At 42.7% G+C, this 27,850-nt stretch overlaps 1 protein-coding gene across 1 annotated transcript in view; it reads right to left on the reverse strand.

The window, feature by feature from the left end:
- Nucleotides 1-21,440: 21,440 nt before the first annotated feature.
- The window catches only part of LOC124803135 (pyrethroid hydrolase Ces2a-like), a 184,241-nt gene continuing 177,831 nt past the window's right edge, over nucleotides 21,441-27,850 (reverse strand). The window contains exon 12 of the mRNA XM_047264314.1: nucleotides 21,441-21,578. Within this exon, the coding sequence (XP_047120270.1) occupies nucleotides 21,441-21,578 (138 nt within the window). The remainder of the gene's footprint in view (nucleotides 21,579-27,850) is intronic.

Raw genomic sequence — 27,850 nt, forward strand, 5'->3', positions numbered from 1 at the left:
TGTCTTTTCAAATTTAAATTTGTCGGACTTGAAATTTCTTATTTTAAAAAAAAGTCATATGATTGTCAATGAAAGTACTGAGAGCGTGAAAAACTTTAAGAACGTCTTTGGCGGGTTGAAGAGCGTTCTCCATCACTGATACTGACATCACAGCATAGGAGACTAAGATAGGTATACAAACTGTATGTATAATCCGAAAATAAGATACATCTATTCTTGGAATTGGGATCATGGTGGGATTTACAAATTTGTGTTGAGAGAGTATGATTTAAATTTGAGAGCGAAATTTTAGGACATTTGCTATAATATGTCATTCGTCGGCCAAGACGTGACATTTATGGCTCTATGAAAGCTATTCTGCGGCAAAAGGAGACCAGAGTCACAGTACGAAACAGTGCGTCCCATATGGTTAAGACAGAAATTGCACGTAATGTGGTATGACGATGGTAATTGTACTACATCTTGCAATCACGGTAATTTCTTTGCCGATTTTGGTGGAGGTTGGAGAGAGAGAGAGAGCAAATTTTGTGACCTGCGTTGCCTCGATTCTCGATTGTGTCCAGGAGGAATAGTGTTTGATAAGCGAAGGTGGTTTGAACATGACTTTTAACCGGATTGCCTTCACACAATCTGATATTTCGATACAAATGCCTAAGAGACCTAACTGGTTATTGAAAGGAAAATGCATGAAGGATAGTGGGTTATGGTAATGGTTATCAAATCTGCGATTGACTATATTAGTAGCATCCCGTAAACATCCAAGATACCGCTGTAATGAGCTGCCCTGTAACATAGTTTGCATACAATGGAAAAACACGGGGTTACTCAAAGAAAATAATAAAAAAAGGGATTTCATTATATCACATTAGTATATTCTGAAATAATCCATACCACTAAGCATGAACAAATAACTATGATTAGCATGGAATATGAAACATAAGTTTTGCACTTCTTACGCACTTTCTGTGCTATGGCAATGTTCTTTCTTGTATGTCCAATATTTTGTCAGAATTAATTCTCTTTGTGTGCGCGTCAGTATTTCATAGCATCGCACTGTTTATTGAAGATTTTCGTTCGAAAATTTACATTACTGGTAGACAAATATTATATAAAACTTTTCGCGATGCTACACTGGACTACTTAACACATCAGCATCGAAGCAGTAAAATGTAACCAAGTCTCTAGAATTATTCATAACCAAAGAAAAAATTTTTTTGATTCATATTATGTTTCGTATCTTATTAGGATCGAACGCTGTGGCAATTACTTGCATATCTGGGCTCGGCGGGTCATCGTGTTTATTTGAAGCAATTAATGCTGGACTCGTGTGTTTGTGTGGACGTACATTAAAAAAATATTTCTTTTCTCTACGTTCGCGCTGTGATGCGTAACATTTTACCAACTACAGCTCGATGGTGGTTCTTCTCTTTTATGACAAATATTTTATTTACAAAGCATCCGAAATCAAATAATGTTGTAAGGTGTCAGGCAAATCCAACACCTTCCATGAAAACCCTGACATGATAAGGAAATCCAGTAGTACGTCACATAGCTCCGAATAAATCGTGACATTAAATTAACCAAAGTAATATGAGTAATGAGTGAGCAAATGGAATACAACAGACTAACACAAGAATTCCTAAATGCACGTCATACCTTTCCACAGTAAGACAGACGCAGTTCCGAGGGAAGAAACGAGAACAGAAGGCGAGAGCAGCACCGTGTTAAGATAGAAGACCCTACGATAAGGGACAGACACCCACGTTGCCAGCTAACCATCAGGACCACCCCCCAGCCCATGTTAAAAGATAGAGCCCTCCAGAAGAACAGTATAAATCTTACAATAACACTAAAAGGGCCACACCAGCTGCAAGTTTTAGCGTGAGACTTTTTCGCATCTCTGTTTGGTTGCAAACTTTAAATACATTGCCCCACCACGAAAAGTATAACGTTTCTCATTGGATGGTTAGAATATTTGTAGGCAGAGCTTAAGGTTAACATTGAGACCCTGATTGGTCAGATGAAAACACACGCGATGCCGAATTTTTGAGCGCATAAGGCTTCACTCAGAACTGCAGAAGTCTCATCTGTTACGTCCCCGTTTTTCGTAATACTAGTGTTGATCGTCAATTAAATCTCATGGTATTCACATTTGCTACGTGAAGTAAAAATCTGAAAGGCGATGATTTTTCTGTTATATAATTATTGAGCAGCCACATCAGCCACGGTACTTTACGACAAGTTAAATAAGTAATTACAGATAATTGAGGGTCACTGTAGACCATTTTGAAAGTTTTCTCTTTTGTGAAACTTAATTTAAACCTAGATTATAGATGTGATATGGCATAGGTCATCCTTAGATCCATTGTAGAACTTGGAAACCCACTCAGGGAATATTCGTTCACATTTTTTGTTGAACGCAGTTGGTTTTTATCATCCTGTATTAAAATATTTCGTTTTATCAATAGTGTAATTTACGGACAATGTTTTGTGAGTAGAATAAAATTTCCAATGGCAAACTTAACTGCTTTTTCGATGTTATTTTACCAGCTAACCAAAAATAGGAAAGCCTTGAACCCCTTCCACTAAATTTAGTTAGTATTAAGATTCTTTTACAGGGAGTGCAGTGGAGCTGACACTGAAACCATTAAGTATTTGATTATATCATCGCTAGTCTCACTGATCTCTTCTGAACTCTACATGTCATGTGTGGTCTGGCGTCTCCTTACCAGTAACAGGTCCCAGGTTCAAACTAGTCAATTCCCTAAAAAACACGCTCAGAGCGTCATTGCATGAAAATGGTAGGGAGACACGACTTAGAACAAACAAACGCCACGCAGATTGTTAGAGAATCGCGACCCTGCCAGGATGGTAAAATACCATGATTGAAGGGCGACCACATGCCTAACTAGGTCAGAAAAGTATCCTGTTGAAAAATTTTCGTAGTTAAAATTTTTTCCTAATGTTATAAATTGTCGAAAACAGTAGCTGCAGCGATAGATAGTAAGAAAGTATTCAATAGAACGTGAGACATTCTAGCAGAGACAATAGCATAATTAAGTTATGGATTTTAATATTGTTAGAATTAAGTTTTCTTTCCAATGCAAGCGCACAGGTGGCGGATACATCGTTGACATGTTGGTTCTAACCCAGCAAGTAAGTGAATGGATTGTCAAGTCGTGTGTGCGAAAAGTTTATGAAACGCGTGAGAACGTATGACCGTATGTTGACGCGAAGTAGGTCGCGTGAATTGCTTTTAAAACCGAAAATAAGGGATTCGGAAAGATTAGCAATGGCAGATCGAGACCTTGACCGAATTGAGGTAGAGACCCAGCATGAAGACGGACAGAGAATAAATGACAGTACAACAGATAATGCAGTACCGCGAGAAATAGGACAGATAATGCACCATAACGAGGATAATGTACGTCAAGGCATAGAAAACATAAGTCATCATACGACAGAGGAGCAGGAATGTAGAGAGACAGGCGATAAGGATTCTAACTTGCGTCTTGAATACGTAGAACCCATTGTACAAGTAATCAGAGCTCCCTCACCATAGAGTACAAGGAATTCGAGCAGAAACGTGTCACCGCACAGTTCAATGCTATCGGTTGCAAACCAACACTTGGGCGGAAACACAGAGCGTAGGACGTCGGAAGAAGACGCAATAGGACCCACCAATCCGGCAGAATTATTACAATTAATGACGGAAACCATGACAAGACAAAATAAAGAAATTGCAAACCACATAAAAATTCAGAATGCAGAAACGACGAAACAAATTGCAGAAACCACGAGACAAATGCGTGAGATTAAAGAACAAAACAAAAAAAATCAGTTACACCTAAGTCATATTGAAGACGACGCAAAAGAATCTCGAGAAGTGATAGGAAACTTAATAACAGGTCACAATCAATTGAGAACTGACAGTGACAAGGTACAAGCGGACGTACAAACATTGCGTAATGACACTCAGGACGAGATCAAAACATTACGTAACAACACCCAGGGAGAAGTCAAGAAACTAGAGAAACAGATAAACGTAATTACTAGACAAGCAGCAGGTATAGCGCGTGAAATTGTTGAAAACAGTGTGCTACACAAACGTAACACAAAAGCAGCGCTGAAAAGATATGATAACCGCATAGTCAAAATAGGAGCGCAAACGAAGCAACAATTTCTGAAATTGCGAACAGAGTTGTTGCAAACTATTGAAGAGCGTAGTGAACAAGATCGAACAAGCACTGAGTCTGCAACCACATCCGTATCTGTAACAGCACCGGAAAAACAAGCAATTAACGGCGATATCATGCATCTTCGATTCCAATCACAGGCGGAAAATAACATACGTGAAATCAGACAGCCTGCACCGCAACAAACACGTTTCGAAATTCTTGATGAACAAACGGCACCACAAACACGTGCAGAACCACAAATGTATGTGTGAAGACAGTCTGGATCGTGCAATGAAGCGGCAAGGTTAGGCAGACAAGATACCGAACCAATGCATGACAATGGAAAGCCAGGTCGCGAAGAGTACAGTGCAATGCATTCAGCTACACGTTCACAACCTATGGAAGAAAATGATTGCGTACCACTCAAACGATAATACGCAAGGGTACGCGAAAGTTACAGTGGACAATATCCAATGGATCTACCACAACCGGAAAGAACGACGGGAGAAATGATCAGAAACAAAAGTGGCGAAGAATCGTGAATTTCATATGGAACTATGACGAAAGACGACAACCTCAGTCAGAAAAATTTCAACACTTTCGAGAAGGAAACTCATTACATCCAAGAACTTTTATTGATCAGTTCCGAGTAGGATTACCAGAACACTGGACGCTAGCACACAAATTAGACTTTATATGTGCACACATGGTAGGAACAGTCGCAGAAACCATGCAAAATGTTGCAGCGACATGTCGATCGTACGAAGATTTCAGAGAGAAGTTTCTCTCACGATATTGGTCCAGCGAAGCACAGAACAGAGTGAAGTGCGAACTATTACAGAATCCATATTTTGAAAATTCAGGAGAGAAGAGTCCCGGGAAATTTTTCGAATTAATGGCAAAGAAAAATCAATGCTTAGATATACCATACAGTGACGGAGAGTTGATTAAATTATGCACGATGAAGTTACCATTGAAATACCAGCAATCATTAGTAGGGCGCAGAGGCAATGACTTCGGAGCATTTAAAGGTATTCTAAGGGAACAGAGTTCATATTTTCGGAAGGTGATGCAAGAAAAAGACGAAGCGCACGTGAAAACGAAACCAGAAACCAGTGGAATCCACAAGACACAGTACGAAGAAACAAAAATTACGAACCACGTGATAACTTCACACCAAGAAACTACAATAGATTTCAACAAAGAACCGGTTACGGATTTAGAAGAGAATATGGCAATAACTATAATTCATCCAGGAACGGCAACAACTATAACAGAGGGAATAACGACAACCGGAACGGTTATTGGAGCGCCAAAAGACCTACAAATTATCAACAAAGAAACCAATATCAACAAGCGGAGCAAGAAGAGAGAATACAGATAGTAGAGGTGGAGGTGAGACTACCCCGAAAAACGTTCGAATTGACAGCTAAGTGCCCATGCCAAAGGGAATGACGCACTGACCCAGGAAAATTGCAGCACCTTGAACAGAGAAGTAAATACCTTATCACGAGAAGAGAAGAAGGAAGAAACAAATCCGCAGGGACCAGATGAAAACAAAGACAGGAAAATAACAATATCGTGTTGGGACGAAATTAATTGGGAGAATACTGACGAGGAAGATGCATTACCACAGGCATGCACAACGAATGTTGGAGGAAAGGATGAAGCAATGAGTATTGCAGAGCTATTTGAGATGGAAACCAGGGAAAGCGAATTCCATGAGGATAATGTGCAGTCGACAGAAGTTGAAAATAAGTTACTAGTGGGCACACAACCCAACGTACACTCCTGGAAATGGAAAAAAGAACACATTGACACCGGTGTGTCAGACCGACCATACTTGCTCCGGACACTGCGAGAGGGCTGTACAAGCAATGATCACACGCACGGCACAGCGGACACACCAGGAACCGCGGTGTTGGCCGTCGAATGGCGCTAGCTGCGCAGCATTTGTGCACCGCCGCCGTCAGTGTCAGCCAGTTTGCCGTGGCATACGGAGCTCCATCGCAGTCTTTAACACTGGTAGCATGCCGCGACAGCGTGGACGTGAACCGTATGTGCAGTTGACGGACTTTGAGCGAGGGCGTATAGTGGCCATGCGGGAGGCCGGGTGGACGTACCGCCGAATTGCTCAACACGTGGGGCGTGAGGTCTCCACAGTACATCGATGTTGTCGCCAGTGGTCGGCGGAAGGTGCACGTGCCCGTCGACCTGGGACCGGACCGCAGCGACGCACGGATGCACGCCAAGACCGTAGGATCCTACGCAGTGCCGTAGGGGAAAACACCGCCACTTCCCAGCAAATTAGGAACACTGTTGCTCCTGGGGTATCGGCGAGGACCATTCGCAACCGTCTCCATGAAGCTGGGCTACGGTCCCGCACACCATTAGGCCGTCTTCCGCTCACGCCCCAACATCGTGCAGCCCGCCTCCAGTGGTGTCGCGACAGGCGTGAATGGAGGGACGAATGGAGACGTGTCGTCTTCAGCGATGAGAGTCGCTTCTGCCTTGGTGCCAATGATGGTCGTATGCGTGTTTGGCGCCGTGCGGGTGAGCGCCACAATCAGGACTGCATACGACCAAGGCACACAGGGCCAACACCCGGCATCATGGTGTGGGGAGCGATCTCCTACACTGGCCGTACACCACTGGTGATCGTCGAGGGGACACTGAATAGTGCACGGTACATCCAAACCGTCATCGAACCCATCGTTCTACCATTCCTAGACCGGCAAGGGAACTTGCTGTTCCAACAGGACAATGCACGTCCGCATGTATCCCGTGCCACCCAACGTGCTCTAGAAGGTGTAAGTCAACTACCCTGGCCAGCAAGATCTCCGGATCTGTCCCCCATTGAGCATGTTTGGGACTGGATGAAGCGTCGTCTCACGCGATCTGCACGTCCAGCACGAACGCTGGTCCAACTGAGGCGCCAGGTGGAAATGGCATGGCAAGCCGTTCCACAGGACTACATCCATCATCTCTACGATCGTCTCCATGGGTGAATAGCAGGCTGCATTGCTGCGAAAGGTGGATATACACTGTACTAGTGCCGACATTGTGCATGCTCTGTTGCCTGTGTCTATGTGCCTGTGGTTCTGTCAGTGTCATCATGTGATGTATCTGACCCCAGGAATGTGTCAATAAAGTTTCCCCTTCCTGGGACAATGAATTCACGATGTTCTTATTTCAATTTCCAGGAGTGTATATAATGAAGGAAGTTATGAAGCGATAATTAGAGCATTTAGATGCGATTATGTGGAAGTAGCGACGAAAAAGCAGAAGATAGACGAGGATGAGGAAAAAGTAGAGGATGTTGAAGAAAGCGTAAATGAAGGAAGAAATAGAGAAGAGGAAATAAAAGAGAGAGAAGTAGCAGTCGAAGCTTATCCTACAGAAAGTTTGAATTCACAAGGGAAATTCCTGAAAAGACTCATGTATGATTCCGTGGAGGATTCATTGATGCCCGCATCTCGTGGTCGTGCGGTAGCGTTCTCGCTTCCCACACCCGGGTTCCCGGGTTTGATTCCCGGCGGGGTCAGGGATTTTCTCCACCTCGTGATGGCTGGGTGTTGTGTGCTGTCTTTAGGTTAGTTAGGTTTAAGTAGTTCTAAGTTCTAGGGGACTGATGACCATAGATGTTAAGTCCCATAGTGCTCAGAGCCATTTGAACCATTTTTTTTTTTTTGATTCGTTGATGCAAGATGAAGAAGAACAGAACCAACCCTTTCAAATTCAACCAATTGTGAAGGCCATGGTAAAGCATATCCCAGTCAATATTGTAATTGATAGCGGAAGTGAACTGACTGCGATCTCAGAAAATTTATTCATGCAGTGTAATGCCAATGAGGAATTGCCAGTTCTGAAAACACGTAAGATTAAAGTAAGAGGTCCTATTAGAAACAATGCTGTGGAAGTTACGAGACAAACAAGGTTAACTCTTTCGTGTCAAGGTCAAAAGGTCGAAGCCAACTTCGTGATTATAGCTAAACTAACTGTAGATTTGATTATAGGTGCAGATTTCTTAAATGAGAGACGAGCGATAATAGATATGGGGAAAGGTAGCATAACATTCGGGAATGTCACACTTCTCTTTGAGCAAAAGCTAAAATCAGAAGAAATACCATTTAGAAATAAACAATTAAGAATGACATGAGATAAAGAGGATGAAGACTTAGAATGGTATGCACAAAAGGGGGAATTGTCTCAACTCATGTTAGAAGTCCATAAAGAAATCGACGAAAAATTGCAAGAAGTTCAAGGTATTTCGAAACACAGTAAAAGAGAATTAGGGTATTTTACGAGATAATGCAGAGGTATTTTTACCTAAGGCTGACGGTATTAAACACTTTCAGTACAAGTTTGAAGTAAAACAGGCAAAACCTTAGGACTTCACCATGTGAGCCATATTAAAAAGTTTAAAGATCAATTTTGTTACTGGAAAATAATCAGCACAATATTTCAAGATTATGTTGCAGATAAGATCGTCAGGAGAAATAAGAATGAAGAGAGAGAAGATGGGAAAAAGAAAGTAGATTCAATAAAAACAAAAACAAAAATAACACCAATAGTACCATAGATTAAGGTGAAGGGGTAAAGCATAGAAAGTCTAACAGCATGAAATACTAAAATGCTATACACCATGACACTACACAAGAATAAAAAACGAATTTGAGAATTTTTGTAGAAGTTAAGACTCAAAGTATCTTAGAATTGTAACATGGAAAGGGCGCCAAAATTTGTAAAACTTTTTAAGAAGGCGTAAAACAATGTAGGTACTAGACATATGTTAGATGATCATAAGTAAAACTTTTTGTAAGAGCCATTGTAAAAACTCCAGCAAAGACCAGATGCAACGACCCACAAGTTGGAACGAGAGAAGTATCAAGAAAGAAAAGGACGTAATTAGCAAGACACGATTTGTACAAGGCAGAAGTGTCGAGAGAAGGGAAAGGAGAGTGGAACCACAGAGTGGCGGAACCCTGCAGAGAGACGACAGGACACCGAATGCCAGAAGGGTCTCGGAAAGCCCCGATTCTGCGGAGCGAGCAAAAAAAGGCCTGACGAGAAGACCGCTTGGGCAAGCCACCACTGGCAAAAAAATATGTGTAAAAGTCACACTACTGCTATTAAACAGCACGCTGATGCACGAAACTGAAGAAAACTTCCACAAAGTAAAACTGACACGCCCAAACAATTTATCAAACTGTTTCTGAGAGGAGAACTTCAAAGCGACTAGTTATCAGTAAATATTTCCATATTCTGCCCAGAGAAGAACCAAGAATCAAGTAAGAAGCAGAGAAAAAGCAGGTAGAACAAAAGTTGAAGATTCGCAAGATTGTGACCAAGAAGGAAGATGGGTGAAGAATAGATGACATACCTTCCCAAATCCCTGTCCTATTGTAAAATAGTCGTCTGCGAAGTATTACAACGAAAAACGACCGCTTTCAGTGAAACATAACGATGACTTTCACACATACAAAGCCAGTAAACCACGAGATTCTGCACTCACAGCTCCATTCCATTATGGGACCTCCACAACAGCAACACACACTTGCAAAGCCAACAAGGAACGACGAACAAAGCTGTACATCAAATACTTGCCCACATCCATCTCGCTCAAGTCAATCACCTTCGTGCCAAAACATTCGCCAACCTCATGCTTAAACATTCAAAGGATTGTGTGAATATGTGAAATCAAATTATGTGATTTAGGAATTGCGCAAAAGAAATGTGTGAAAAACTAAACAAGTTAAGCACACCAGACAGCTAATAAACTACAAAATAACAGTCATTGACTATGGACTTTAGTAAAAAATAGACTATCGCTAAAAATAAGTCATTAGTTCTGAACTGGACAGTATATAAAGAACAAAAGTAAGGCATAATAAACACTAAAACTGTATGCCACTTATTTTCTCCTCATAAAAATAAAAGAATAACTATATTTTACTTATTTTCACCATATAAAAACATAGAATAAAAAATTCTCTTGTTGGACGTTTTCCCTTTTTTTAAAATTTGAACCACTTGTTAGGATAATATCTCAATTGTTGTGTATTATATTTCTTTGTCAAAGCAATTCTTGGGAATAATTCTTATTTGTTAGTGTAACAAAGTTGAAATGAGTGTCTAGAAACAAAAACATTTTACTTCTACATGATATTTAGAAAACGTGTTAGGAATAGATTTTACTTAATTACTACATTTATAAAAAAATATTTCTAAGAAAATCGATGTGAAAGACTCCTCACTTTCGATAACAAACTTCTTAAAAAACGAACTTCACACTTAATTAAAGAAATAAAATAATTAAAAATAAATAATAATAATAATAGCGTAAAAATATTCTTCTCTTGTGGAAGAATGTGAAAGAATATAAAAATATTAGTTATTAATACAAACTAGCATAGAACCAGAATAATGTGGATGAACAGTAGGCAACAAAATTTCGATAAAGGAATAATTTTTGACTGACTTAGACAATGATTCAATCATTGCCTAACTTCAGTGCTAAAGTTAAGTTCGAAGGGTGGTGATATGTAAGGAGTCAGGAAAATCCAACACCTTCGATGAAAACGCTGACATGATAAGCTTATCCAGTAGTATGTCACATAGCTCCGAATAAATCGTGACATTAAATTAACCAAATTAATACGAGTAACGAATGAGCAAATAGAATACCACAGACTAGCACAAGAATACCTAAATGCATGTCATACCTTCCCACAGTGAGACAGACGCAGTTCCGATGGGAGAAACGAGAACAGAAGCCAAGAGCAGAACCGTGTTAAGCTTGAAGGCCCTACGATAACGGACGGACACCCACGTCGCCAGCTAACCACCAGGACCAACCCCCCACCCCATGTTAAAAGCTAGAGCCCTCCAGAAGATCAGTATAGATCTTACGATAACGCTAAAAGGTCCACACCAGCTGCAAGTTTTAGCGTGAGACTTTTTTGCGTCTCTGTTACGTTGCAAACTTTAAAAACATTGGCCCACCGCGAAAAGTATAACGTTTCTCATTGGATAGACAGAATTTTTGTAGGCGGAGCTTAAGGTTAACATTGAGACCCTGATTGGTCAGACGGAAGCACAGCCAGATAGTTTTTTTTTATACCAACTTCGGTAAATTGTAGTAAGGAGAAGTTAGGAGTCAGTTGCTTCCAAGACGGCGACCTGTATGGAGCTGCGTCGCCCGCCGCCCTCTGACGCTGCATAACCAACGACAAGGTAATGAACGCACGCCATGCCAAATTTTTGAGCGCATAAGGCTTAACTCAGAACTGCAGAAGTCTCATCTGTTACATCCCCGTTTTTCGAAATACTAGTGTCGATCGTCAATCAAATCTCATGGAATTCACATTTGCTACGTGAAGTAAAAATCTGAAACCCGATGATTTTTCTGTTATATAGTTATTGAGAAGCCACATCAGCCACTGTAATTTACGACAAGTTAGATAAGTAATTAAAGATTATTGAGGGTCACTGTAGACCATTTTGATAGTTTTCTCTTTTGTGAAACTTAATTTAAACCTAGATTACAGATGTGATATGGCATAGGTCATCCTTCGATCCATTTTAGAACTTGGAAACCCACTCAGGGAATATTAGTTCACGTTTTTTGTTGAACGCAGTTGGTTTTTATCATCCTGTATTAAAATATTTCATTTTATCGATAGTGCAATTTATGAACAATGTTTTGCGAGTAGAATAAAGTTTCCAATGGTAAACTTAACTGCTTTTTGGACGTTATTTTACCAGCTAACTAAAAATAGGAAAGCCTTGAACTCCTTCCACTAAATTTGGTTAGTATTAAGATTCTTTTACAGGGAGTGCAGTGGAGCTGACACTGAAACCATTAAGTATTTGATTATATCATCGCTAGTCTCACTGAACTCTTCTGAACTCTACATGTCATGTGTGGTCTGGCGTCTCCTTACCAGCAACAGGTCCCAGGTTCAAACTAGTCAATTCCCTAAAAAACACGCTCAGAGCGTCGTTGCGCGAAAGTGGTAGGGAGACACGACTTAGAACAAACAGACACCACGCAGAATGTTAGAATATTACTACTCCTGATTTCGGATAGCGAGATAGACAGCGTAATATAATCGGTACGGCGACGGCACCGACCGCTGGGAGACGGCGAGGGAAACGCTGACGGAATGCAAAAAACTCGCTGTCTTTGAGGGCACATCAACTTCGGACAATTCAGTGCTCTACTGACATCTTGTAATGCACTATGATTCGTTCTACCAAATCATGACATACGACTCTCTTGTAGTTACGTATTTGGTGCAATATAACGTATGAACCAGATGTAGTTTAGGTTCCTGCTGACAAAACCGTCATAACTGTTCTTGTAACATTATCCTTTACAAAGGTATGAACAGCACTATGACTTTTTTTTTTAAACTACACTCTTGCATTTTTTATTTGGCAAGCCACTTATTCATCGCTAGACATGCTGGAAAACGTACCACTGGTCACATAAACACGGCGTTATCAAAAAGGTAACAAAAAATTTCTTTGATGCTCTTGCTGTAGCACTCAGTGCTGGTACCTTGTTAATGTAACTCGTCCATCCGTTGTTGCCGGCTACCTGATTTATGGTACGGCTGCTAACATTTTTGGTAGGGCTTACTGCTGGTTATCTATCAACGTAGGGATGTCCGGCCGGGACTGGTTTTGGGAATGATCAGCGTTTATTGTGTTGGCTAAAGAACAGTGACAGAAGCTGTGGTCTCAAATATCAAATGTGTGTAAAATCTTATGGGACTTAACTGCTAAGGTCATCAATCCCTAAGCTTACACACTACTTAACCTAAATTATCCCAAGGACAAACACATAGACACCCATGCCCGAGGGAGGACTCGAACCTCCGCCTGGACCAGCCGCACGGTCCATGACTGCAGCGCCTGAGACCGCTCGGCTAATCACGCGCGGCTATGTGGTCTAAGGGTTGCGTTCTTGACAAAACTAATACGTCCTGGTTCCTAGGTTGTAAGTCCACCAGTACTAACATTTTGAACGGAAATCAATATTAGTGGCATCTGAAAACTTCTTTTGTCTTGAATCACTCTCATTCTGCCAGCGACCTTATCAAGAAGGGAGCAGGAGCGGACAAAACCTTACCTTCAGGGTAAGAAACCGGAAATAAAAACAACGAAGAAGCATGGGGATGGAAGGGCAAGGAAACCATTGAATTACATATAATGTTTATCCACAGGAAATATAACCTGTAATTGAAAAAGTGTAATGATAATCTATCCATTGGCAAAAAATTACGGATCTGTCGCCCTTCTGGATTGGATCTCCGGGGGTGTAAGGCCAATGGGGAGGTAATCATGAGAAAATGATTCAATAACCGAGGAAAGGATAACATTATACTGATAGGAGATTCGGCTGTCGTAGGTTCGAAAGTGGTGGAGGCACTAGAAAAACTGAAAGAGAAAGGCTCGAACTAGCTGTAGTGAAGATCAGTGAAGTAAAATGGAAAGAAGTAATGATTTCTCGTTAGACGATTATAGGTCAACATCAACGGCAGCAGAAATGGTACATGGGGAGAAGGATTCGTTATGCATAGGAAGGTAGGAAAGAAAATCAATTCCTGTGAACACTTCAGTTTTCTGTTTGTATATCTCCGCTATCAGAGGATGTTTTTAGACCTATAAATCTCCTGTCTCATAATTATAAAATATTTCAGGTCAAGGTACAGCTTATAGTGATTCTAGTCGACGGCAAGAAACGGCAATAAGAACGTCAAAAAGAACACGAAGAGACACGGAAATTCCATGAGTCTATGCGACGATATGCAAAGCGAGATGAAATCCAATAATCACGGATACTTTAACGCTATTGCAGGGGAAGGAATAGAGTTTCGGATGAATGTCAGTTTGGTAGTAAGAGTGACACAGGAGAAGATCTTATAGAGTTCTGCAACAAATTCTAGCTCATAGTATAAAATATCTTTGCTCAGAATTACGGAGCAGGAAGTATATTCGGACAGAGTGAGATTTTAACTGGGCTATATTGTGGTCACACAGAGATTCCGTACTGAGATATTGGGTTTTAAGGCTTAATTTGTTGGAGACGTAGACAGAGATCACAATTTAATAATGACGAATAGGAGACTGAAGTGTAAGAAAATCTTTCGGAAGAATCATTGTGGGAGGAAGTGAAATATTGAACAAGTGCTTAATGACGAGATGCCTTTGAAGTTCTTTAAGGCTGTAGACACTGCAGTATTAAATACTACAGCAGATAAGTCATATAATGTTCAATTGAGCCGGCCGGAGTGGTCGTGCGGTTCTAGGCGCTACAGTCTGGAGCCGAGCGACCGCTACGGTCGCAGGTTCGAATCCTGCCTCGGGCATGGATGTGTGTGATGTCCTTAGGTTAGATAGGTTTAAGTAGTTCTAAGCTCTAGGGGACTGATGACCTCAAATGTTAAGTCCCATAGTGCTCAGAGCCATTTGAACCAACTGCATGGTAAAGACATAATTAGTCTACAAAAGTTGTGTAGTGTGTCAGCAAATACTCACAGGTACTTGGCGAAGTTTATCCGCAGCTTGACGACGGTGGAGCGCACCTTCCGCTCGTCAGAGTCAGGGTCCAGGTTTTGGTCGGGCTCATGCCAGATGGAGTTCAAATGAAATTAGAGTAATATTAATACCTCAACCTACTGATGGGCGTTGATATATATAAACGGTGACAGGTGAAAATGTGTGCCCCGTCCGGGACTCGAACCCGGGATATCCTGCTTACTTGGCAGACGCTCTATCCACCTGAACCATCGAGTGTACAGAGCATAGAGCGACTGCAGGGTCTATCTCGCACATGCCTCCCGCGAGACACACATTCTCACCTTATATGTCCACACACTACATTCTTGGAGTCCTATCCCAACACACTCATTACTCGTGGAAGACATTCTTACCAAGTCCAATAAGAGTTCGGGGAATATGTGAGCATCCCCACAGAAGAAGGTCATGGCCGGTATTGCCAGAACTATATACTTATATGGATATGGTATCTGTTCTTTCGGACATGGTGTGTTTACTTCGAAGCCTTAACGACAAATCCCAGAAGTAAACTATCCAGAAACGTACGGAATCCAGATACTGAGTGCTCCAGTCGCAAGTATCGATACACCTGATTGTCTATACATGGAGTTCATATTGACCTGAAGACGTTACTGAGATGCCGAAACAGACTGTCTGAATAGGATAACATCTCAAAAGATACGGCTGCTTTGGTGATTTTCATTGGTAAAACTTACTTTGTTGCTTTTGTGTAATAACTGAAATGCAGAAACCAGATGTTCTGGTACTTCCAATTTCTTAAGTGTTCGGTTCCTTACCTGTGTGGTAACGTGCTTACCTCCCATAAACTGAGCTGGGTTTGATTCCCGGCCGGGTTGGGCCGGCCGCGGTGGCCGTGCGGTTCTAGGCACGTCAGCCCGGAACCGCGTGACTGCTACAGTCGCATGTTCCAATCCTGCCTCGGGCATGGTTGTGTGTGATGTCCTTAGGTTAGTTAGGTTTAATTAGTTCTAAGTTCTAGGGGACTGATGACCTCAGATGTTGAGTCTCATAGTGCTTAGAGCCAGAGCCGGCCGGGTTGGAGATTTTCTCCGCTCGGGGCTGGGTGTTGTGGTGTCCTCACCATCATTTCATCCTCATCATCGGCCGCAAGTCGCCCAAAGTTGCGCCGACTTAAAGAAGACTTGCACTTGGCGGACGAATCTGACTGGGACATTCCGGCCAACAATGCCATACGAGCATTTTATTTTCAATTCCTTAAGTGATTACCATAGTATTTTCTGCTTTATCTTGTCAAACGTCTTTTCCTAGTCGGTGAAATCATAGTAAACTGGCACTCTAAATCCGCTTCTTTCCTCGGTTACCTGCGCGAAAGTGAAAAGACAGTCAGAACACGATCTACCTTTTCTAAAACCATGTTTTATCTGTAACATCCGTGCTTCCACAATTGGTACTGATCTATTGATAATATTACAGCATACAATGGAACAGGAATTCAGCACACTTATTCCATGGTAATTTGTGCATTGTTATTCATCGCATTTCTTGTAAGCAGGGTATATCAAAGCTTCATTCCATGCGTCTGACACATGTCCACTTGTTGTTATTGTTTTGGTCTTGAGTCCTGAGACTGGTCTGATGCAGCTCTCCAGTAAAGCTGTATGCCCTCGAGAAAAATTACGGTTGTAGTTTCCCCTTGCTTTCAGCCGTTCGCAGTAGCAGCACGGCAAGGCCGTTTTGGTTAGTGTTCCAAGGCCAGATCAGTGTGTCATCCAGACTGTGGCCCCTGCAACTACTGAAAAGGCTGCTGTCCCTCTTCAGGAAACCCTCCGTTGTGGTTGCACCTACGGTACGGCTATCTGTATCGTTGAGGCACGCAATCCTCCCCGCCAACGGTAAGGTCCATGGTTCATCGGGAGGGTGGGGGGGGGGGTGGGTGGAGAAGGGGGGGGGGGCAAGTCCCCTTATCCAGGAAAAATTCATAAAATTTAAGTGACAGTGCCGTAGTTGATCAGATGCATATTTAATAAACTATATTTTTATATTAACAGCTTTTTGTTCCTGTAATCACATTCTGTAGCTCACCCATTGTTATGATGTTTACAGAGTCGCTGGTATTGGTGTTTAATTCCGGTTCTTCTTCATTATAAGTCCGGAGATATTTGAAGTATCATAAGCAATCCTTTTCGGATATTACATTTACTTGTAAAATATGTAGTTCTTCTTTAATCAAGTGCTTTATAATTTTGTATGCTTTGTTTTTGCTTACATGAATATCATATTCCATTTCATTCACATATCACTCCCAAATGGCACCAGTAGGCAACAATATAACTAGAGAGTGGAATAGTACTACAGAAATCATAGAGCACGCAGCCGCTAAAGGAGGAAAAACAAATACTCTAAAAGGGGATGAACGATTTTGAATTGCTATAATTAGCAAGTTAATAAAAGACAAAAACCAGGCGTTTCTAGAAACAGTGTCATTACCTGATAATCTGAATTACAGAGCGGATTATAAAAATAAATCTGCTTTAGCAAAGAAGGAAGTAACAAAATTTATTTGTCATTACTTTCTTTGCTGTAGAAGTTCAACAGCCCAAAAAGAATTTCTCTTTCTGTTTTTGTCTGTCAGTATCTGTACTTCCTGAAGGAGTCTTTTATTTTGAAGTTTAAAATTTCTCTTAAACACAAATAACTTAAGTCGGAGTTTTGAAGATATTTCTTGCTGGTGTTCCAAGGCAGCCAAGTATGGTAAGATACATGCCCGACGTTTTCCCGAGCGGATCTGAAAAGGGAGTAACGTTACTCAAATCCCCGCAATACCAGTCCCTGTTGACTGCCCGTTACACGCACCAGCACATAATTTGTGTGAACTCTGAGATGACGACAGATGCGCACCTCTGGACAGTGGCGAGTACATGTGCATCTCAACACTGCAGCCACCGGAGCTCTGTCCTAACTCCGTCACCTTGTCCGGGACGCCACCAAATGCGCGGAAGTTGCTCTGCACCCACTGCAGGCCAGCTGTCTGGTCCTTGAACACGTTGTTGCCCATGGCGATGGGGTCACTCAGACTCAGGAGTCCTGCGCAGAACACATAACACCTCATGTGAAGTCAGGTCCCAAATCCAAAACCTGATCAAGGCTACAAAATAAACTTTCAACAGGGAAGAAAATAGAAAACGATAAACATGTAAGGAATGACACAAATATGAAGTTTCGCAGGTAGCTGACATGTGAGTTCTTGCGGAAAATTCAAAGCAAGTTGGTGGATGGGTTACGTGGAATGGGCGTCACAGCACCAAACATCGGTTAAGATAAACGTAAGGAAGGAAGGAAGGATGCAAGGGAGACGATGGTTTAACGTGCCTTCGGCCACGATGTCTTTAAATATGGAGCTGGCGGCCGGATAGCATTTTTTAAGGATGAGGAAGGAAATCGGTCGTGCCATTTCGTAGAAACTATGCCGGCATTTACCATGAGCGATTCAGGGATTTCACGGAAACACTAAATCTGTGTGGTCGAATGCAAGCTAAATGTAACCAACGCCGTCCGCGGTGGTCTCGCGGTTCTAGGCGATTTAGTGCGGAACTGTGGTTAGGTTTGGTTAGGTTACGTTAGGTTAAGTTGGGTTGGGTTAGGTTGGGTTAGGTTAGGTTAGGTTAGGTTAGGTTGGGTTGGGTTAGGTTAGGTTAGGTTAGGTTAGGTTAGGTTGGGTTGGGTTAGGTTGGGTAGGGTTAGGTTAGGTTAGGTTAGGTTAGGTTAGGTTTAGTTAGGTTAAGTTTGGTTAGGTTAGGTTAGGTTAGGTTAGGGTAGGTTAGGTTGGGTCGGTCGCAGGTTCGAATCCTGCCTCGGACATGGATGTGTGTGATGTCCTTAGGTTAGTTAGGTTTAAGTAGTTCTATGTTCTAGGGGACTGATGACCACAGAAGTTAAGTCCCATAGTGCTCAGAGCCATTTTTTTGTAACCAACGTGGAACCCATGAGGAACAGCGGAAGGGAAAATAGTCTATTTGTTAATGTTGAAATTAGGTAAGACAAAGAAGAGGGAAGTAAGATTGCATAGCAAGTGACGAATATTAGTATTTAACGTCTCGTCGACGACGTCTACATCTGCATCTACGTCTACATCTACATACATACTGGGTAAGCCACTGTATGGTGTGTTGCGGACGATACCGTGTACCACTACAAGCCATTTCCTTTCGTGTCCAATCGCAAACAGAGCGACAGAAAAACGACTATCTATATGCCCCCTTACGACCCCTAACTGTCTAATTTCATCTTGATGGTTTTTACGCGAAAGGTATGTTGATGGCAGTAGAATCATTCTGCAGTCAACCTCAAATGCAGGTTCTGTAATTTTATAAACAGTGCTCCTCGAAAGGAGCACCTCCATCCGTCCAGCGTTTTCCATTTGAGTTCCCGAACCATCTCCGTAATACTTGCTTCGATGTCTTCCAATAATCCGAGCTGGTGCGGAACACAGCCACCAGAACAGTACTCAACAATGGGTTGCACGAGTGTCCTTCATGTGGTCTCCTTTATAGAACAACCATATCTTCCTAAAATTCTCCCAATAAACCGAAGTCGACTATCCGCCTTCATTATTACTGTCCATACATGCTCATTCCATTTCATACTACTTTGCAACTTAATGTTTAGATATTTCAACACTTTGACTGTGTCAGGCAGATCACTACTAATGCTGTGTTTGTTTTTCCTACTCGTCTGCGTTTAATTACATTTTTCTACATTTAGAGCTAGTTGCAGTTCATCTCATCAATTGCAAATTTTGCCTATGCTATCTTCTGTCCTCCTACAGTCACTTATAAGAGCCAGTTGTTCCGGCACGAAGACCAAGAACGATAAAGCAGAGTTTACTGTGAGATAACCTCAGCCAATAGCACGCTGACTAGGACGTCACAACTACAGGAACGGCCTCCACACGAAGACCATAAAAGCGACGCGCCACCTTGCCTCGGGCGCGCTAGAAGAGAGGACTAGAAGAGTCCCATTCAAAGAGCCGCACTAGAAGAGCAGTGATATTTACGATGACAGTGACTCATGAACTACTGTGATTACCTGCATGGACATTGTATATAACGAAAAAAATTCCGTCCGAACAGGCCTTGAAAGGCCCAATGGTACCGACCGGTCGCCGTGTCATCCTCATCACGCAGGCGTCAACGGATGCTGATATGGAGAGGCATCATGTGGTCAGCATACTGCTCTCCCGGCCGTATATCAAGAGAACGAGACCGGGGCCGCTACATCTCAATCAAGTAGCTCCTCAGTTTGCCTCATATGGGCTGAGTGCACCCCGATTGCCAACAGCGCTCGGCAGACCGGATGGTTACCCATCCAAGTGCTAGCCTAGCCCGACAGCGCTTAACTTCGGTGATCTGACAGGCACCGATGTTACCACTGCGGCAAGGCCGTTGGCGTATATAACGAAGGACAATGATTTCTTGCATATCGCAAATTGCTTGCGACACCTCCCTGTAGATCTAAGTTAAGTATTGTCAACTCAATTACTGTAATAAACTCCATTTATATGATTTGCTTGTACGTCTAGCTATACGAGAAAGCAGTTTCCTAGGCACCCTATAACAGACGAGCGGGCAGGATCCCACACCAGTCGTAAGAGACTCAACAGCTCAGTTTGGTTAAGGACGGAGAAGGAAATCGTCAAAGGCGTTTCCAAATTAGCCACCCGTTTTTCTTAGGTGAACAAGGGCATGCATGACTGCTAGATAGGGGTTTGAAGCGACATTCTGTCTAACACAAGTCCTGTGTGCTATCTCGCACCGGCCGCGGTGGTCTAGCGGTTCTAGGCGCGCAGTCCGGAACCGCGCAACTGCTACGGTCGCAGGTTCGAATCCTGCCTCGGGCATGGATGTGTGTGATGTCCTTAGGTTAGTTAGGTTTAAGTAGTTCTAAGTTCTAGGGGACTGATGACCACAGATGTTAAGTCCCATAGTGCTCAGAACCATTTGAACCATTTTGCTATCTCGCTTGTCACTCTTTACATCAGATAAGATGGTCGTAGGCTAGGAGGCGTACGTAATAAATGGAACACAAATATACGAAGCCTTCGTCAAGTTGATTAACACTGGTACCAAATCACTTCATGCTGATAACGAATTAGTCACGAATTTACACAATTTGCCGAGGAGATGTTCTCTTTAACCGTTGTTTCATTAGGCGGAAATGAGGAAAACATACGATAGAAAAATGAAACTCTTCAAACATAATATCCTGACGTTAGATTTAACTAATCGTACGTCAGAAGTAAATAACCTCCGTGGCAAAACAAGTTGAGCACTCAGAATATTAAGCCAGATGCCATTGTAACTTCTATCATATACCCACCATTAGCTGGTGTTGGATGGGGCCACATCAGGACTGCATGGAAGGTGATCGATGAGAGTGAACACAAGGCGCCAGATGACGCTGCGCTCCTCTGTGGTCCAGCATCGTCATGCTGAAGGTTAGACGCCAAATTTCGGATCCTTCTGGCGGTAGAGGGCTACAAATAAGTAGATATGAATAATAAACTTGTAGAATGCTAGTAACGTTTCTTTTCCTCACAAAGCTTTAAGAGTTCTCCCAAAACAGTTAAGGAGGCATTACTTCTCAGAACGGTCTGGTAGTATTTATTTGGCGACACAGCTGGTGTTCAGAGCGGGACTTACCCATGACTCCTTGTCAGTAGTTTAGGAGGACAACAACGACTTCTTGGTCGAGATAGAAGTCGGGCCCCCAGTCCTCATCAGAGTTGCTGCCACCAGTGAAGTGCTCACCGAAGATCCAGACCATGACTGGTGGCAGTGCATCCTCGGACACCTGTCATATACAGAAATACAGCCATAGTACTGAAGGTTTTGAAAGCAATCAAGTTTGTTGTATTTACGATGTATGTTTAAAACAGCTAAATTCATTAGATAAAATAGTCTCGGTTTTCAAGTCACATCAATTGAGATAACATTCTCGACCATTCCGAAACTGACATCACCATTTACTTAAGTAGTTAAGATCTCTGACTGTGTACACCGTGCTTAGTCCAGCATTAAGAATTAGTAGCTCCTAAGTAGGGTGGCGCAGACAGCTACTGAAAACCCAAAAGCCGGCCGCGGTGGCCGTGCAGTTCTAGGCGCTGCAGTCCGGAACCGCGGGACTGCTACGGTCGCAGGTCCGAATCCTGCCTCGGGCATGGATGTGTGTGATGTCCCTACGTTAGTTAGGTTTAAGTAGTACTAAGTTCTAGGGGACTGATGACCTAAGATGTTAAGTCCCATAGTGCTCAGAGCCATTTGAACCAAGAAAAATTTTTCTCAATTGCCGATGCTTCGAAACTGGCCACATTTTATCCAATTATGCCACCGTGAAGTTCAATGGACACACTTGTGATCAATATCCTCTGATAAGTTATGAACATGGTTGTAAATTACATCATTTCATACGCAATAGTATTACAGAAATATTGGTTTCCACCCTTCATGCAATTTACTTAACTTGTTTCAGCAAATTGCTTCATACTTCCACGTCGAATTTTCGTAGTCTGGTGGTTATATTGCGAATTGGTTCCAGCTCACAACCGGCTTATACTTCTAGATAAAGTGAACTCTTCTCTCCCCAGTTTAATTAACCAAATCACAGTTATACAAGATGAGTGTTATAACCTCGAGAGGAAAAGTCAAGGGGTTGCCGGTAACGAAAGCACGGCGGGACAGAACAGCAGTGGCCCGCCAACAAACAAGATGGACGAACGGGAATGGAAGGACAAACACGACGACAGACGACCGAGCAAGACACCTAGATCAACAACAAAGTATTAAGCAACGGGGTCACAAGAGACAACCTCACGAAATCAAAACAACATCCACTCGTAAACGGGAAATAAGCACACGCAACGTAAACACGATGTCTGTAATCGAGATATCAACTAACTCAACGCGAATATCAGACTGCCTCGCTGAGTTTTTTTTTCCCCTTTATTGAATTTCAATTCCCCCCGAAGGGGGCGTGCTGGCAGCAGCTTAGTACGGTGCTCTACAGCCTACAGACATTTTTAAAAAATGGAAGAAGAAAAGAAACAAGAAAAATAGGCGAAAAAACGGTGACTTAAAGTGTAAAATGGCGGAAAATTGTGGAAAGTTAAAACAGAAAGCAAAGGGGTTGGCAATGTTAATAAAATACACAGGAATCAGACAAGTAACATAGTAGACACACAATTAAAAAACTTGGTGACAGTCTGGTTTCTGTTCGCAAGAGATAAAATATCACGCCCAGCGACAGTATGATGGCCGGTCGTAACACTTCCCAAAAGACACACAACACAGAACACTCACTGTAAAACACTGCATGAAAATGCCGGCACAAAGATGACACTCCCTAGCCAAGGGCAGATGGGGGGGGGACCTGGAGGTGGGGGAAAACAAGGATGGAGGAGAGGAAAAAACGAAAAAGGGGGGGTGAATCAAGGGAGGGAGAGGACTCATGAGGGGGGAGAGGGGCAGGGCAGACAAGAGAGGGAATGGGAAAAGGCAGAGGAGGGAAATGCAAAAGGACTCGGGGGAGACAAGGGGGCAGAGACAGGGGAGGTGGAAAAAAAGAGGATGGAAGGGGGGGGAGAGGGAGCCTGGGAAAAGGAGGGGGACTGAGGATCAGAGTTGATAAGAGGGATAAATGGAGAGAGAGAGGGCATCATCAGGGAGGGGGAGTTGATGGAAGCCACCTTGAGAAAGGAGATTAAGAGTAAAGGTGGAGGGTAGGTGGAACACAACGGTGAAAGAGCAGCAGCAGGCAGGGTTTGGAGAGGATTGGGGTAACCAGCAGGTGAGGGGGATCAAGGCGGCGGGAGGGTAGAGGATGGGGATATGTTCGAGGAATGGGAGCAGATGGGGTAAAGGTCATAGAGGATCATAGAGGATCATAGAGGATCATAGAGGATCCGCGTGGGGGACGGGAGGCGTATACGGAAGGTGAGGCGGAGTGCATGATGCTCAAGGATCTGGAGAATTTTGGGGGGGGGGGGGGGAGCTCGCTGAGTGAGAGGCAGCCGCCTAAGTACACGACAGGGTTTGTCGCTATTGGCCGCTGGGACCACGTGCTCCACAGTGGCGCCCTCATGTTAGACTCGGGGCCAGGAGCTCGTGCAGCCACGACTTAACAGCACGACTGCTGCAGCGACCTCTAGTGGTCATCGAGATCCATGCCGTCTGACGCGGATTCGAAACCCGCGGCGCTCGGTACCAGAACAACAACTAGAACGAAATTGTGCTGACACAAGACGACTGAGTGCATTGCTCCTTGCTTTGCACTTGGCCACTATGCACAAGGACAACACTGACATTGTGAAGTTAACCAACTGGGTGTACAGAAGGTTACATTTATTTTTAATGAGTCACCTAACCAGTAAAAGTTGTAGATAGAGTTAAAGAATCTTGATATAAGTCAAGTCCCTGTATAACAAGCGTTTATATTCTCTGTGTTTCGTGAAGTTAACAACAAATTGACTGAAATCAATGTGTTCTCAATATTCAATGAAAATGACCAAGAAAGATGCTAACACGTTGGGATGTACCAAAATTTTCCTGGAAGGCTGGGTAGATAATTCAACACCAACGTCCTCATCAGTTCAATTCGTGAATTAACAGTTAAGTTTCTGTTCACATGAGATAAAAAACACAACTAACGGCAGTATGGTGGCTGTTCACAACGCTGACAGGGGACGCACAACACTGAACACTCACTTAATACAGCACTATAAAGGGACACGGCGGCAGATGGCGGTGGGGGAGGGGCGAGGACCTAGACTGTTGAGGGGAAAAGGGGGGGAGGAGAGAGGAAAAAGAAATGGGGTGCCAATGGAGGGAGAGGACGTAGAAACAGGGAGGGCAGGGCAGACGGGAGAAGGAGTGATGAAGGCAATGGAGGGGAGAGCAAATAGGACTTGGGGGAGAAAAGGGAGGCAGAGAGAGGGTAGGTGGTGAAAAAACAGGATGAAAGGGGGGGAAGAGGGGCCCCAGGAAAAGGACAGCAGAAAGGAGGGGGAGGTGAGGATCAGGGTTGATAGGAGGGATAAATGGAGGGCGAGACGACATCATCTGGGAGGGGGAGTCGGCAGAAGCCACCTTGGGAAAGCTGAAGGGTGTGGAGGGGAAGGATAGGGGGGACACAACGGTGAAGGCGTGGTGGAGGGTTGGGGTTGGAGAGGAAAGGAGCTACCAGGGGATGAGGGAGTCAAGGCGGTGGGAAGTGTAGAGAACGTGGATATGTTCGAGGAAAGGAATCAGGTTGTAGAGGATCCGAGTGGGAGACAGGAGGCGTAAAAGTAAACAACAGATGGAAGCTAGTAATAGTTTGTACACACAGCAGTATACATGAGAAAATAAAATAGAAGTATCAAATGGTTCAAATGGCTCTGAGCATTATGGGACTTAACTTCTGAGGTCATCAGTTCCCTAGAACTTAGAAATATTTAAACCTAACTAACCTAAGGACATCACACACATCCATGCCCGAGGCAGGATTCGAACCTGCGACCGTAGCGGTCGCGCGGTTCCAGACTGTGGCGCCTAGAACCACTAGGCCACTCCGGCCGGCATAGAAGTATCGTATAACGTTCATAGAAAACGGCGGTCGGGCTAGGAGTGGTAAAACGTAAGTTAGTGCCAGTTCTACCCCCGATTCAATATGTTCCTGTACCACTCATAATGTACTCATGCAGCTTGTTTTGCATTTTTTTTCCTATTGCGTGTACATTACTAATTGACACTGTGAACGGGTCGGCTAGTTGGTCCTTCGGTACCCTTCTCGTCAATAGACGGCAGTACTTTTGCCATTGTGATTTTCGGATTTACTTCCAGCCTTCGTTTACGCCATTCGGTGCTCTGCGCTTGCTGGTGGTACACCGCGTCCTATACTCGTTGAAAGGTGGCTACACTGAGCCACAGCGCCAGAGATTGCGCCAAAGAGTATTATTCAGCCGCCTCCACTGGCAGTGTTTGTTGAGATGTGTTAGTGGAGAGTTCTTATCGAGAAGTCGTGGTGGAGAGTGCTATTGAGATGTAGCAGTGGTGAGTCGTTGTTGAGAAGTACCCATGGAGAGTGCTTGTTTAGAACTTGTAGTATTGTTTTGATGGGCTTGACACCAGGTGTTGTTGGATTGGGGATGCTGTAATGATCAGAGTGTGCCATTCGTCAATATATATGAAGGTAAAAAATTCCTTTTTTTTCATTATTTCAATGTCTTAAACAATAATGCCTCTTGGTCACAGGTTCAGTCAACGAAGCGTCTGGCTCGTGTTCTTGTATTAGACTGTATTTCTGGTATCTATGTGCATTCACAGTGTTTCTGTTTTTTTTTTAAATTATTTCAGTGTAAATGGCATTTAAAACATCTTGTCGTATTGAGGAAGAACCGTGCCAGATGTGTACGTTGAATCACACTTCCACACACAGAACAGCTACACTTGTGCCTTGTTGTTTCGTAGCTTTCATAGTTGCTGGGGACTTAATTAATTAATTGTGTTAACGGAAATTTCGTTTCATTCTTTGTTGTTATTCTATGCAGTCAGATTGCGTACTAATACTAGTCAGGGCCAACCGTTTACGAGACTGCCTAACAGGACAGACAGCTACAAAAATTAAAATTATTTGCATCATATTTAATTAAGCCCCCATGCACGTGGCGACCGCTGCTTCAGATCGTTCCTTGGAATTCTTCTGATTGTGAAAATAGCAGACAGTAGTATTGTTGTAGTAATTTGTAGTTTAGTAATTTGAGTCTATATTGCATGTGTAGATTTGGTAATTGTCATCCTTCTAATGGTATTTTTTGCAGAATTTAATTTTTGTTGTCTTGTATACCGGTTTGACAATTTTGTGCAATTATGAAGATTTCAATTGTTCGTTAATCGTGTTTGAGGGAAGCATTTCGTGTAAATGATATTGTTGGTCATAAAGTGTCATTGTGTGTAATTTTCATATAGTGACGAGTTTTGTATGTTTTGTAAATGATTACGCGATCAATGAAAAAGGGAAAAATGATGAATAGTGAGAATGACGAAATTGTTAACATGACGAACTCGCCAACAGAGGAAAACAGTATCATGAATAATGAAGTAGAAAACAATTTAATAAGCAGGGAAAATAGTCCGGAACCATTTCAAAATTTTTCTCAATCAGAAAATTTACAGAATACGAGATTAACGATAGAAGATTCTGAAATAGTATTGAACACAGATAGCTTTACAGCTATGACGAAGGAAGCTGGTTTTGCGGGAAATGTTAGGGGCGAAATGAATTTCGAACCAGTTAATATGGAGCAGTTGATGAGTGCTACATTAAATTTGGGATCACAAATAGGAACAATTAAAACAGATATAGGAACAATTAAAACCAAGATGAAAGCAATGGCAACACAGTTAGGCTCACAAATAGGAACAATTAAAACTGAGATGGAAACAATGGAAACACAGTTAGGCTCACGAATAGGGACATGTTTCAAAAACGTGAAAGATGAATCAAAGAAAGAAATTAGAGAAGAAGTACAACCGATTTTGAGTGCTCACAATAAAAGTTTAATTTCAATAGAAATTAGAGAAGAGGAACAGGACAGAGAACAGGAAGAAAGAGATCGCGTGATAGTACAAAAGTTTTCAGAGTTAAATTTACAACGTGCACATGATAAGGAAGAAATACTTGAAAGAATCGAGGAATCCGTACCAAATGACAGAATAAATATCTTAACGCAACAGTATGAACAGTTAACTACTAAATGTGACAATACTGAAACCCGAGTTGCGACACTTACGGAAGACGTAAATAAACAGAAAGAAAAAATAGGTAACTCATCGGAAAGAGTTGAGGAGATTTCAGATAAATTGACAAATCTTAGTTTAAATGGGGACAGAGATTCAGATGATACAGCTCCATTGCCATTTGCAGAAACAGAAGAGTACCAGAACATAAATAAACATGTTGAAAATCAGGGAAAATTTAATGAACGCGTCAAAAGGGAATTTGAAGCATTACGAAAGCAAGTCAAACAAATTGAAGGTGAAATCGTAGGAAAAGACAGTAGAAGAAATTCAGAATCACAGATAGCAGAG

The sequence above is a fragment of the Schistocerca piceifrons genome, chromosome 6 (assembly GCF_021461385.2).
Source record: "Schistocerca piceifrons isolate TAMUIC-IGC-003096 chromosome 6, iqSchPice1.1, whole genome shotgun sequence".
Classification (NCBI taxonomy): Eukaryota; Metazoa; Arthropoda; class Insecta; order Orthoptera; family Acrididae; genus Schistocerca; species Schistocerca piceifrons.